The sequence below is a fragment of the Caloenas nicobarica genome, chromosome 2 (assembly GCF_036013445.1).
Source record: "Caloenas nicobarica isolate bCalNic1 chromosome 2, bCalNic1.hap1, whole genome shotgun sequence".
Classification (NCBI taxonomy): Eukaryota; Metazoa; Chordata; class Aves; order Columbiformes; family Columbidae; genus Caloenas; species Caloenas nicobarica.
Genome location: NC_088246.1, coordinates 44,014,360 through 44,027,104, shown reverse-complemented (window position 1 = coordinate 44,027,104; position 12,745 = coordinate 44,014,360). Strand labels below are relative to the sequence as shown.

The following is a 12,745-nucleotide window of genomic DNA, read 5'->3' as shown; positions in this document are numbered from 1 at the left end:
TTAGCAACACAACACCCTCTCCTGCTCAGGCATACTTCCCCAATTAGCTTCAGTATTCTCATAAACTCTTGCTGGCCTGTCAGTCATCTCTGTCACTGGAGTTTTGATATTTCAGGGCAACCATTTGGATGATTCGGACAATCATTAAAAATTGTATACATTTTTGCTGCTAAAGGTTTTTCCTATCTTACCACCTGCTAGGAATGCCCAAAATACTGATCTTACCTTGCAGCACCCAAGGAATAAACAGAGACTACCTGAACAATCCCACAGAAACCTTGGTTGCAAACTGCTTGGAGATCTCCATAGCATGGCAAGACAGGTGAAGATGAAAAACTATCACCACGTAATTTATTAAAATGAAGTAACTCTAGAACAAATAGAGCCGGGCTACAGGTCTGCAAATCCCGTTTCCAGATTTTGAGATCTCTGTATTTTTGCTTGGATTTGAACTTGATGCACAGGATAACAACTGCATGTATAATGACAACCGTACTTAAAGGATTTAATTTCTTGTCCGCAGCCTCCAGTGCTGGGGTCACCCTTTTGCACTCCGCTGAATGAATGTGTCAGAATGAGCCTGCCCAGCAGGAAGAAGTTGCACTGCATAGCAGGTAGGCACTGTGTAACATGCAGGTATCCCATTTCCTCAGCTACAGTGAGTGCCTGGTCATCTCTACCCACGGAGAACGGGTCAGACATGAGGCTGGAAAGTGCACAGTTCTACTTGGTGCCTTCGAGTAAACAAGCCTTGACCTCAGTCAAATAGCTTAGGATTGTTAATAAAGAATATAACTTCATTAGGCGTTTGTCCTGCTCGCACTGGCTGATGAACAGAGGCTGGGAGATGGTGTGGTGAAGGGAAGGCTAAGGAATAAAGCTGCCCAAACACCAAGGGAGGCCTGGAACTGTGCAAACAGCTACAGACAGACCTGGTTCATCACAACAGGTCGAAATATCAGAAGGCAATGCCAGATGCAGAAGATCCACCAGACACAACTAGACATTAGAGAGGAAAAAACCCTGGTAGTTCAGTCCTGCACTCATCTTTTCCATGACAGTAGGACCAGGCCCTGTCTGCCACTCAGCCAACTTCTAGCCAGCCAGAGTCTTTCACTCCCTGATTTTGGCTAATCTTTTCCAGTGGTTTTCCTCCTCAGCTTTGCCTTCTGGTAACACTGACATTAGAATCAATAATAATTAAAACAGACTGGCATTGAGTTTTGCTGTGAGAAGCAGCTTTCCACCACACGGGTGTAAACTGCTTGCCAGTAACCAACAATTTTGTTTGGCAAAAAAAGAGAGGGATTAAAAAATAAACACAGAGTAGTCAGATTTGCAATGGCTACCTGTCTTCTGTATATTATTTCTCCGAGAATGACAGAAGGTTGTTTGGAGTGATTCTGCACATAGTATTTTCCACCAGCTGCCCATGGCCTGATTTGAATCAGGGTCAGAAGCCCCCTGACACAGCAGAACTACAGGCAAGTTTAGGCACATGTCTGACTACATCTTGCTTATTTTACAGACTGGCAGTTTAAATGGAAGTCCATCCAAGAAACAGGCATTTTATTTGGATGTAACTACTTCGAACATTTCCAAAGCCACCCTTGGGTGAGTCACATCTCCCACTACCCAAAACCTTTAGATGTTTGTGTCTAAAAATAAAGTCAGGAGGTTTGCCCTTCAGTAAAGACTGACACAAGCCAATAGTGCTATTAAATCAATTCTACAAGCAATAACAGGTCAGCTGTGAATCACTGGAATGTAGTGACTAACCTCTGGTGGAAATTAGAACTTGTTGCCTTACCCACAATTTTCTTTCTTACCTCAGAAACACCAGGAAGAAACTAAATCTGGTCTGTCTTAAGCGTGCACCCAGGAGGGAGAAAAGCTAGAACACTGATCATTTACAGCAACAGCTTGGAAGGAAAGGCTGTAATTATCAAGTGAAAAATTACAATCTTTTTAATTGTCTCAGCCTCTGCTAATAAATGAGTACAAACACTTTTTGATTGGGCTTTTTTAGGCTAGCTTTTGCCCACTCTCTAAAATGACAGGATGTGCAAAACCACTGCAAAAATTCTTGCTCTGGTATACAAGAAATGTAGAGAGAAAAAAAAGGTAAGAACAATGTACAGAATAGATCTGCATGACAGTCATTCCAAAGGCAAAATGATTGCAGGCTATTATCTAGTTGTCTGGAGGAGCCATGGACCAGCTGGCTGTGATGTTCTGCTCAAAGTTAAACACAGACAGGAAACCGCATGTCTGATACTGTAAAAATCGTTTGTCTTCCTGCCATGGCTAACCCGGCAAGCAATCCAAAGGGGCTGTTTTCATTTAAAAGGAACACTAATCCACAACAATAAAAAAGGAATGACAAAGCCTCGACTCTACCCCCTCCCAACTGGAGTTAATGCTTGTGTTTGTGAATGAACTGGAAATGTTACAAACTGAAGTTTTACATTACTTTAATTTTTATCTGTAGTTGTGCACTTACTACATGTGAATGCAGGGCACAGTTTTCATGAGTCATGTAGAGTGCTTACAGCACATGACCTAGAAGGAAAAGTTCTGCTCTGAAGAGTGAAAGGAATTAGGGTAAAAAGACTGGGTTTTAATTTATAATACAGCTCCTTTTAGGCAGCTATGGAAGTGTGAGGGGGGGCGCAGAATTGACGAGAATGAAGGCGCTTGGTGTTAAATTTATAGAACAGTTTTTCATAAACACACACATAAGAGACACATTTGTCCAGAGTGATTGTATTCAGCTACATAGCTCCAGGAGAAACAGCTATAACATGACTAATTCATAACAAATTAGCCAAAATCCACAAGGGTGTGGTTTGCTTTGTATAAAAACTCTAGACAGCCAAAATACAGTAAGATCTTTTCACTGTCAACATTTTCTCTTCAATAAAATCAAGGTAATCTGTTAGAATTACATCCTGGGTCTACAATCTGTGCTCACATCATTACCAGTATTTACTTCAACCCCTTTAAAGCCCACCCAAGTAAGGGTTGGTCATACAACTATGGATCAGCAGTCAGGTTGTCAGGTTTCAAATCAAGCTTGGGGAGGGGATGAGGAAGATGGGAGGAGGTGGCACCAGATATGGACAGCCTGGGCCAAGGGAAGCAAAGACTTTCGAACTTGCCCTTGGCTAATCTGGTGTGGTTTTGCAACCTTAACTAGTCAGCCTTCCTGGAAGGCTGGGAAGCGAGAGCTAGAAACAACTCACATAATTGTCTGCCTCGGTGCAGCCATACACCATGTTTCCTAGGAGTGGAAACAGTGTCCCAACCCTTTGTTATCTCAGATAATGAAGATTTGATTATATCTATTTCTGAGTAACTTACAGGTGATAAGGACGGGTGCTGTGTGCCATACTCATTTAGAAGTGTGTGCACACAAAGTTCTCCACAGGAAGCCTCACGCTTGCCTATGAGATACCTGACTTAGTCTCAGTAAAGGAATCATTGTGTGATCTAGCAGGTAGGAGAAAATAAAGTGAGGTGTGTGTGTGCACACAAGCGCATCTATATGTGCAGCATGAGGTCCACCAGCACTGCCCGCACCTGCACTGCCTTTACTGTACTTGCAGTGCTCGATATAGGCATTCATGAAGCAGAATGGGGACAGGTTACGCACTCGTGATTTGATCTATACTCAGATTTCACTGGTTTAACTGAACTCACATACAAGTCCTTATATTGCAGTAAGCATGAGGTAGCATATCCATCAGTGAAGGAACCTTCTAGCTACTTCACGCCCACGACAGAACAAGTGCAGATGGCTAGTTACAACAGAGAAGCTGACTTGATATTCACATCCTATCAAGTTACTCAGTAGTATCTGTATATGCAGATGCCACGCTATGGTAATACAGCCTTTTAGAATAGGTAGGACCTTAAATACGGCGTTTGCCTCTTGTTTATGTTTTATAATGTAACTAGCATGTTTCATTTTGGCATGTCAACAAAACAACTATAAACATCTTGCTTTCATCCTTCTTTCCATCAACGTCTGAGTGCAATGTCTTAAGCTGAGTATCAGACTTACTTCAAAAGGAAGACAGCCTCGCAAGAAGAAATATCCTCGGAACACAGAAAAGAAAGGTTGAGATTTTGCAAGACTCAGAAGAGACCAAAATATCTCCTGCCGCTAGAAGTTTTCCTCCACAAAATGTGATTGCAAAGTCCACTGGTATGACAGATTTACTACCACTTGCAAGGTGTAGCCTAGGAATGCAGGGTAAATTACTAAACTTACCTGATGGAAAAATGAGCATATCATTGCATTCTTCACCTGTACAGGAACACATGAACATCAACCCCCCATCTTCCTTCTTTTCCCTCATCAAACACTGCTCTGAGCTGGAGTCATCCAATATGTGACCATAGAGTGTTTTCTGGGGATCATGGCATATTGTTTCTAACGTCACATTTTCATCATTCTGTCGCCTAAAAATGAAAAGGAGAAAATTGAAATCAAAGGAGGAATATTTTACAAAGGGACCAGACAGGACTGGGCCTGGCCAAAATTTGCCTCTTTTGAGAGCTCGAATGGGATTTCAAGAGTATCACATGTTCTTCTCTGGCTTTCCTGAATGGGATAAATTTGGCTGTGTCTGGACTCCTCACACTGGGGCATTTGTACAATGGCACAGCTATTCCTGTATCATATTACCACTAAGCTCCAATAAGTCCCTTTGAAAATCTCACCCAGAATTATTCAACCTAATGCTCAATGAACTCCTGTGAACTTCAGAACATACTTTTGGTTTTTGTGGTCGCTGTGCAGACAGTAAAAATCTGTGGGAAATTATGATAAAAACTGAATTATTTCCTCAAAATCTGGGGAATTTCTAGTGAGTTGGCCTTTTCATTTTATTTTTGAAGTCTACAATCAGCACGATTTCTGCATTGAAGGGGCTATCCTTATATAAACAAACAAACAAATCCAAACCCAACCATAGAACTGGTACAAGCCAGCATTGCCTCACTGTCAGGGCAATATTTACAGCTGATGATCTGGACCATGTTCCTGTGTTTTGTCCTGTTGCACAGATTTCACTTCATTGATGCAAGACTCAGAGGCAAAGAACACTTTAAATACAGTTCTCAACTCATTTGCCTTTTGGACAAATTAGCATGAAAAATCCAGAGTGTATCTTAAACTGCATTACACCCACTTTGTACAGCAATAATAGACACTGATCACTTACTAAAGGAGCACAAGACAAATATGGAACAGCACCTTGGACAGATTCTGCACTTCAAGTGTCTACTTCCAATTATGCTGAACATCTCTTCCAGTCAATGGACACAACTAATCCCTCAGTGAATGAATTAATTATTTCTTTCTGTGAGTGGTTCTAACTATGTTCCTAAATTAGCAGCAATGCTGCAAATACTCAGTTCTGTTCCTTTTGTCCACTTATGAACTCATTAAGAGTGGTTTTGGTTTTCTTTGTTAGGATTGGCTTACCATTTATGGAAAGGCAAACCCCCAGTTTTTATACTGGAATGCAAGTTTAGAGTCAACAAATCCTAAAAAACGTTTACAACTCATTTTCATATACCCTTGATTTATTTGAACCTAGACATATGCTACATAAAAAGCACCACACTCACACCAGAGTCGCTATATACACAGAAGAATTTTTTTTACCTTTGAGAGAAAGTATTTCTGCCTATACATGGTAAATAAGCCTCCTGTGATAGATCTACATAATCTAGTTCACTTTGAAACCTGAGAGAGAATTGTCTGTCTTCAGCAAATGTCACCACAACGCTCCCTGAGTCTCAACTCTGTTTCTACTCAAAGTGCTGTGGGTGGATCCAGCTCAACAGTTTGAGCAAAAAAAACATGCCTCTTTTCCAATAACAGCATAAGCCGGAACAGAACTGCTTTAAAAGAAAAAAATCCCGAGAACATTTCATATCAGAATTGTTGTTACCCTCAAACAACTCTCAGTATGCTGAGCAAAATGTGAATTGGAAGCCAGAGAGCAAAGCCTGGTGAGGTAGCAGGGACATTCTGAATACCAGAGAAATTAAGGAAAGTACTAAGTAATGACGAACAAGGGTGTGCTCTCCTCCCCACCTGTATGAAGCAATAACTTACCATATAGCAACACAGACTTCATTATTCTTCTCACAGATAGCTGTGATGTTGCAGTTGCTCTTGCACTGATGTTGGTTTGAGCAGGTTGTTACTTTAATGTCACAAAATTTGCATAGGTTTGGCATTTGCAATCCACTTTCCTTATTTCTGTCTACAGGTGACATATTTTCAGCTTAAGGAAAAAACAGAGAAGAAAACTCAATAATGTTAGATTATCAGATTGCGTTATTGCTCATTACGAATATAAGGTTCTCAGCTTCAGTAAACATTCCCTCCCACCTCAAATTAGAAAATCTTCGGCCTTTCACAACCACCCATCTTCTTTACAACAGGGCAAGTGCCACAGTGTCAAGAACAGGTTAATCAAAGTGAATTTGAAAAGTGAAATCAGCTTCTGTTGACTTCAGAGGGAGCAAAAGTTGCTTTGTTATTTGCAGAATCAAAATTATTCCGAGTCCAGTTTGCACTGAAATAACCACTCTCCAGTCACCCAATTGCATTATTTAGAGGCACTGAGTCTGTCCCCCATGTACAATATACTGCATCATGACCTGTGTGCCAAAGTAACTGTGGATACCATAGTGGGAATGCATGTTAGGTGGGTGACATCATTATTACATGGATCATGATGAATTTTGCAAGTTTGTCTTTACAAACCTGAGGCATAAGCCACGTCTTGGCCCTAATCTGATTACTGTTCACATAGAACAACAGAGAGCTGGAACTGACTTTCAACTTAAGGCAGATGGTCTGCTAGAGATTGTGGGTGAAACTCAAGCTGGAAATGCAATAGGGCATCTGTGCAGCTCATGTAATCTGTTACTGGAGTCTTCCTGGGCTAACTTAAGGGACTTGAACTCACACTAACTTGCAATGACAGTCTGTCTTGTAGTAGTCTACTTTGACTCAATAGCTACATTTCTGTACCCCGCCATTGAAGAATTACTTGCTTACTGGTTCTGAGTCTTAGTACTCACTATCTGCTTCAGTGTGGTAGCAGGAAGGGAAGAGATTTTTTCATCCAAGTGTATGAATTTCAGGAAACATATTTTTAGTTCAAAAACTATTTTAAAAAGCCAGTGTGACTACAAGGAACAGAAAATGCCAACATAAACTTTTTTCTAAAGCTAAAATGAATATGCAACTATGTGAAGTGGAGCAGACTATCTACAACAGTTTCAGTCTGACTCACTTTGTAATATATTTGGAAAAGTAGGCTGAACCACTTTAAAGATATATTGGGCTTCATACAGCACAACCCTTCTCTTGTAGCCACCTGTCTGGTAAAACTATGTTCATATTGCTCTTTGTGGCCAAATGTTGCTAGTCAAGCAATAATAAGCAACCAGGGATTCGTAATTTCCCCCTCTCTCTTCCATTAGCTGAGAAATCAATTTTTTGCTTCTAGAACTTCACTATTTACTACCATTAGAATATTTTATTACAGGAATTAAATACACGTGCTTTTTCCAGAAGGAAATAAAAAGGCCTCTTGGTAACATTTTCAATGGATTTCTGAGCCATTGTGAGGGACTGAGAGAAAAGTCTTCCCTCTTTATCTGAATCACAAATCCTTCTCATCATTAGCATGCTCTGGTACTGACGTAAGGTCTCTGATCTTACTGCCATTGTAATCAGTGGCAAAACTCCTTATGATTTTAATGGTACAGAAGAAGCTCCTACACAGAGGGGAGGGTTATGAGGAGCTCACTGGGAGCACTTGGGTGGAGAATGCTGGCAGTAACGTACAGGCTGGCTGAATTTCAAGCCCCAGGCAAACTTTTCTTAATTATTTGTGTTGCAATAACTCCCTGAAGACAGGCAGAAGAACAAAGCCTCATTGAAGTAGGTGTGGTAGGAACTCAAAAGGTCCTGAATGTAGTGTTCTATAAAATATGTGTTAATATAATCATCATTATGGCAAATTATTCCTCTCTTCTGGATGGTACCTCCTATTTACTACATGTTGAAGAGAAAGTAATAACTGTATTGATTTATCTAGGTTCCAGTAATGTTAAAAACAATCTGATAACAAGGGACTGTACCTCTACCCAGTAAGAGACAATCTACAGTCCTAAAAGCCTGGATGAACAATACAGACAAATATCAAGGGAGAGATGAAGTGACTCACCCAAGCTCACACAGGAAACCTGTGGCAGGGTGCCAAGCGGCTCACAACTGAGCGCAGGGGAAGGACTTCTGCTGCTCAAACTGCAAAGAATTTTAGCTGCATCTACACTGCTTTCACCTCTGAGCTCACACGGCTCCGTGTCTCACTGGGTAGCTGTGTCGTGATGGATGCCTCTGCCACAGACACAAGTCAGTCCTCTCTAGTGCTGGCGGTGCTGGAGACAGAAGTCACGTGAAGGCAAGACCCTAAGTAAACTGGTTCAAGCACATGATGTTTGTTGAGAGGCAGGGCTCGTTTCTGTGCTGTCCCCAGCTATTCCAGGTTCTGCCAAGACTCACCCGCTGGAACAAATATATGAAAATATGTTTGGACCTCTTCCAAGGAGGGATATCGAAACCAAGCAACTTGACTAAAAAAGAAAAAAAACCCCTCAACTATCTGGAATGCAGCAATCCAATGCAAGGTCACAGACCTTAAGTTCTTCAGTTACGGTGGTCAGCCTGAATTCAATTACTAGCAAAGGCTGTATAGTTAGGCCCAACTAATTTCTGAACAGGTTAAATAAATGGCAAAAGCTAATGGGGTTTTAGGACTTCCAGAACTGATTACACTTGAATTTTCTTCCAAAAATTCTTGTAATAGAGGCTGACAGTGCAGTGCCTCTGGCAGTTCAAGGTACTGGATAAACTGTCCAGGTGGGCAAACCTTCTTCCATGTTTCAGTATCTGATCTAAAGCGAGACTGCAGTTTACTCTTCCTAACCCTGTCGCATTGTTCTAGCAGGTGTTGGTGTATTGCTCATTAATACAGCCTGGCTTTGCCCACTCTGATAACTCATCTAGTTCCAAAGTAACCGAGTTAAGGCCAAGTCTGACTTTCCCCTATCAGACTGATTCTGAAATCAACCTCTGCAAATGGCCCGAGATTAAATCTGTAGTCAGATGTGGTCTCAACCTCACTCTCTTCTGATCACAGCCTGCTATTACTGAGACTTAGCCTGCTAGGTTGTGAGGATTTAGGAATCCAGGAAAGACTGGTCTCCTTCCAAGTCATATTAGCTCAGATCTGCCTCTAATCCACAGAATCCTGCCTGGAGAATGACAAGTTGGTAGGGCTCTTCCCTGGGGAGGTGTATTCACTCATATTCTGAGGGGCCCAGAAGCAGGGAGTGGTTCATGATCAGCAAGATTGCTCCTCTTCTTGTAGTCACTTGAATGCCCATCTCTAAAAGTGCTTGACTATCCTGTTGCACAATTCATACCACATGAGCCAACTCCTCAAGATTTTCTCCTGTTCATACAACTAAAGTTACCTGAACACTGTGGACAGAAGCAACCTTTCACTTTGCATGAGAAAAAAAAATGTGGATATAATAGGAAAGTCAACAGAGAAAACACAGATTTGCAAATCTGAAGGAAGTCATCCTAAAATGTGCGCTTGTCTCCTAAAATTGCCATCTACAGTCTAATGTTAGTTTTCTTATTCTGACTTCTACAAGAAGTCTAATTCTAGCTTTTGTTGTTTCCCTGTCCATGGGCTGTAAATAAAAGACTGTGTTTTTTTTGGCTATGAAACTTTCAAGTAACTTTCAGTCACTGTGGTTAAAATGCATGGAATGTGCAAGCCAACACGTGGGCTGGATATTATGCAAGGGACACTGGGAGCAGCCATATAGGAAATATCAACTCCGTGGATTCTGGTGGAGCCAGGCTTGCAGGACAACATTTTTGCTCTATGGTTCACATCTTTTTTATGGTTTCTTGGGACAATAAACAATATGCCTCACCCAAAGTCTACTGACTGTCTTTGAAGTTGTTTGCTTTGTGTCTGTTTTTTGTAGATGCCTAACTTTCACTGAGGCCTCAGGCTATAGTTTACAGTCCTCTGATTTTTAGTACCATTACAGAACTCTCAAAAGTCAATAACATCTAAATAAAGCCCAAATCAATATGCTGTCTTTTTTTGAGAATATCCACACTGGAAAACCCTATGTCTTAGGGTGCATTTCAGAAACAGCAGCCAATTTCTTTTACTCCTATCTTGTTAGTGCATTTCTCTTTCCTCATCCAGTGCCTCTGGCACATGTGTACATACAAAATAGCACTGCTGAGCAGGTAGATCTAATCTCTTTAAAAAAAAAAATGCTGAGGGAGATGTTGGAATGGGAACTCAGCTACTCAGACTCTGAGAAAGAATTCCACCTGATGGGAGAAGCTTGAATTTAAGACTTCACTCCACTACATCATGGAAATCTGGAAGGAGAAGGGTGCCTTTATCAGAAAGCCTTGGCAGAGATTGTCCTTGTGCTCCCAAAGAGCACAGCTCCACAACATCACGTCCCAGGGGCTGGAAGCACAGCAGCAGCTAGGAAAATGTCCAAGCTGTATTACCTTCCTATCCAACAGAAAGACAGCAGGTTTTGCAGGAACAGTATGAGAGACAGTATTTTTTCTATTTTGCCTACCACCCTCAGTACAAAATCTATAACCTCAGCAGAACTTTGATAGTGATGTGGACACTGCCAGCATCATGAAAGTGAGATGTGATGATTCAAAACCACATTTTTTTGCCTTACAGATATTGTTGAATCAACTGCAGGAGGGAAGGAGTCAAGGAAAATAACTGATCCGAGCTTCGCTTTTAAGACCTGGATATATCCTGATGGTTATCCTTAATTATACTGATTATGTTCAGAGCAGTAATACAACAAAGAAAAGATGGAACCACAGTCAACCCTGAAGATTCAAAAATCGTGAGTTACAAAATCACAAGCCTAGCCAGAGAGATGATGGAAATAAGAGAAGGAAACAAAACAAAACAAAACCCAGCCAAAACCCAACTGCTGGGTTCTCCTTTCTTTGCCATTGCTGCCTTAACTCTTAGAGTGCATTTGAGTCATGTTTTGAAACTTTGGCCACAAGCAGGAGGGTTGGAATTACTGTCTAACTTACAAAATGAAAAGATAAAAAGAAAATAAATCACTGGAATCCAGGAGCTTGATCTTCAATAAACATGTCAGCTAACACGACTCATCACAAAATAACAGGAACTGGCAACACCGCAGATCACCTAATAACTCCCATGGCAACACCTTCAGAGGTAACCCTATGAAATATGTATTTTCAATTTTTCAGTTACTGTTGCCAGTCCTGAGCTTTATGCTGTCACAAGTTGAAATGGAGTGTCATTCTGTGATACATACTCCTGTATTCGCTATGTGAATATGAACTTGCATAGTTCATACTGTCTTGGACCCTGCTTTGGGCTGCAGTCCTTTATCTCAAATATGATTTACCCCCAGTAGGATTACCATGGGCACAGGATTTTTGTGACTGTCTCCATTAAGATTAACAACAATGATTATCAAGAGTGCTGAGAGAGTCTCTGTAAAGCCAAACATGAGCAAACTTTTAAGTACAGCTAAAATATGTCACAGGAAAACACGTTGCATAAATGTTTAGCTCACCAGATATTTAACTGTCCTTGTGGCAGGACTCCAGAAAATCTCATTCCTACACGTTCTTTTGCAGAATTTCTCTGCCTTGACCTGTATCATATACAGTCACAGATCACTGACATCACCCTGGTCTGCCCCTAGCAACTTACTCCCTTCTTTCCCTTGGAAGGTGTTTCACCTCTTTGGTTTCCTTTTGATCTTCAGCCTTCCAGCCTAGCACAACAGCTGCCTAGTCGGTGCTTTTTTACATGCCTTGAAGTGTTATCGATTGCACTTCTGTTTGCAAAGTGGTTGGGACTTTTGTGCTGCTTCCCTGCCTGACCAAGCCGCATTGGGGCTCTGCAAAGGATAAAGACCAAAATAACTTCCTTTTCATGAACATGCTTCTTTGTGAAAGTACTTGGAGAGATTTATGTCATGGCTTCTCCCTATCATGTAATGGCTTGTGCCTGTCATATGAAAAAAATGCAAGTCACACCTATCGTATGGCAACAATACAACTGTTAATGGAACAAGACACATATATAGCCTTGCAACCCATCCTACCACAAAGCAGCTACTATAAGATGGGGGAAAGAATGGTTTGGCAGGGCCCATGGGCCTTCAAGTAGTCTATGTGGGCTACGACCTGCTCTTCAGCCACAACCAAGAAGTCTGCTAGGAAAGAAGAGGGCAGACTAGGTAAGCCGTTTTGACAAGCTAGACCTAGCCAGAAGTAGTTTGTCCACCCCCAGCTGAAGGAAGGTCCAAGCAGAAGAACCGTTTTACAGCAGTAAGGCCACTGATGAACTGCTCCGAAATCTGGGAAACTGCTATTTCCCATTTACTGGCAGGCGAGGAGCGGAGGAAGGTACATGCAGAGGGAGAAGACAAAAGGAAAAGGAGCAGGAGTTAGAAAACTTTGTTTAACTCGTCTCTGCAGTGGAAGCGCCTGGCTTTTAACAGCAAGTGGAACTGATGAAACTTTGCTTTAGGGATTGCTGCAGGCGCTGACACAGAAACAAAATCAAATTTGGCAGGAGCT

At 41.5% G+C, this 12,745-nt stretch overlaps 1 protein-coding gene across 1 annotated transcript in view; it reads right to left on the bottom strand.

The window, feature by feature from the left end:
- Positions 1-12,745, bottom strand: part of TGFBR2 (transforming growth factor beta receptor 2) — a 60,204-nt gene that overhangs the window by 26,469 nt on the left and 20,990 nt on the right. The window contains exons 2-3 of the mRNA XM_065629766.1: positions 6,134-6,305; positions 4,277-4,467 (exon numbers count right to left, since the gene is read on the bottom strand). Of these exons, the coding sequence (XP_065485838.1) occupies positions 4,277-4,467; positions 6,134-6,305 (363 nt within the window). The remainder of the gene's footprint in view (positions 1-4,276; positions 4,468-6,133; positions 6,306-12,745) is intronic.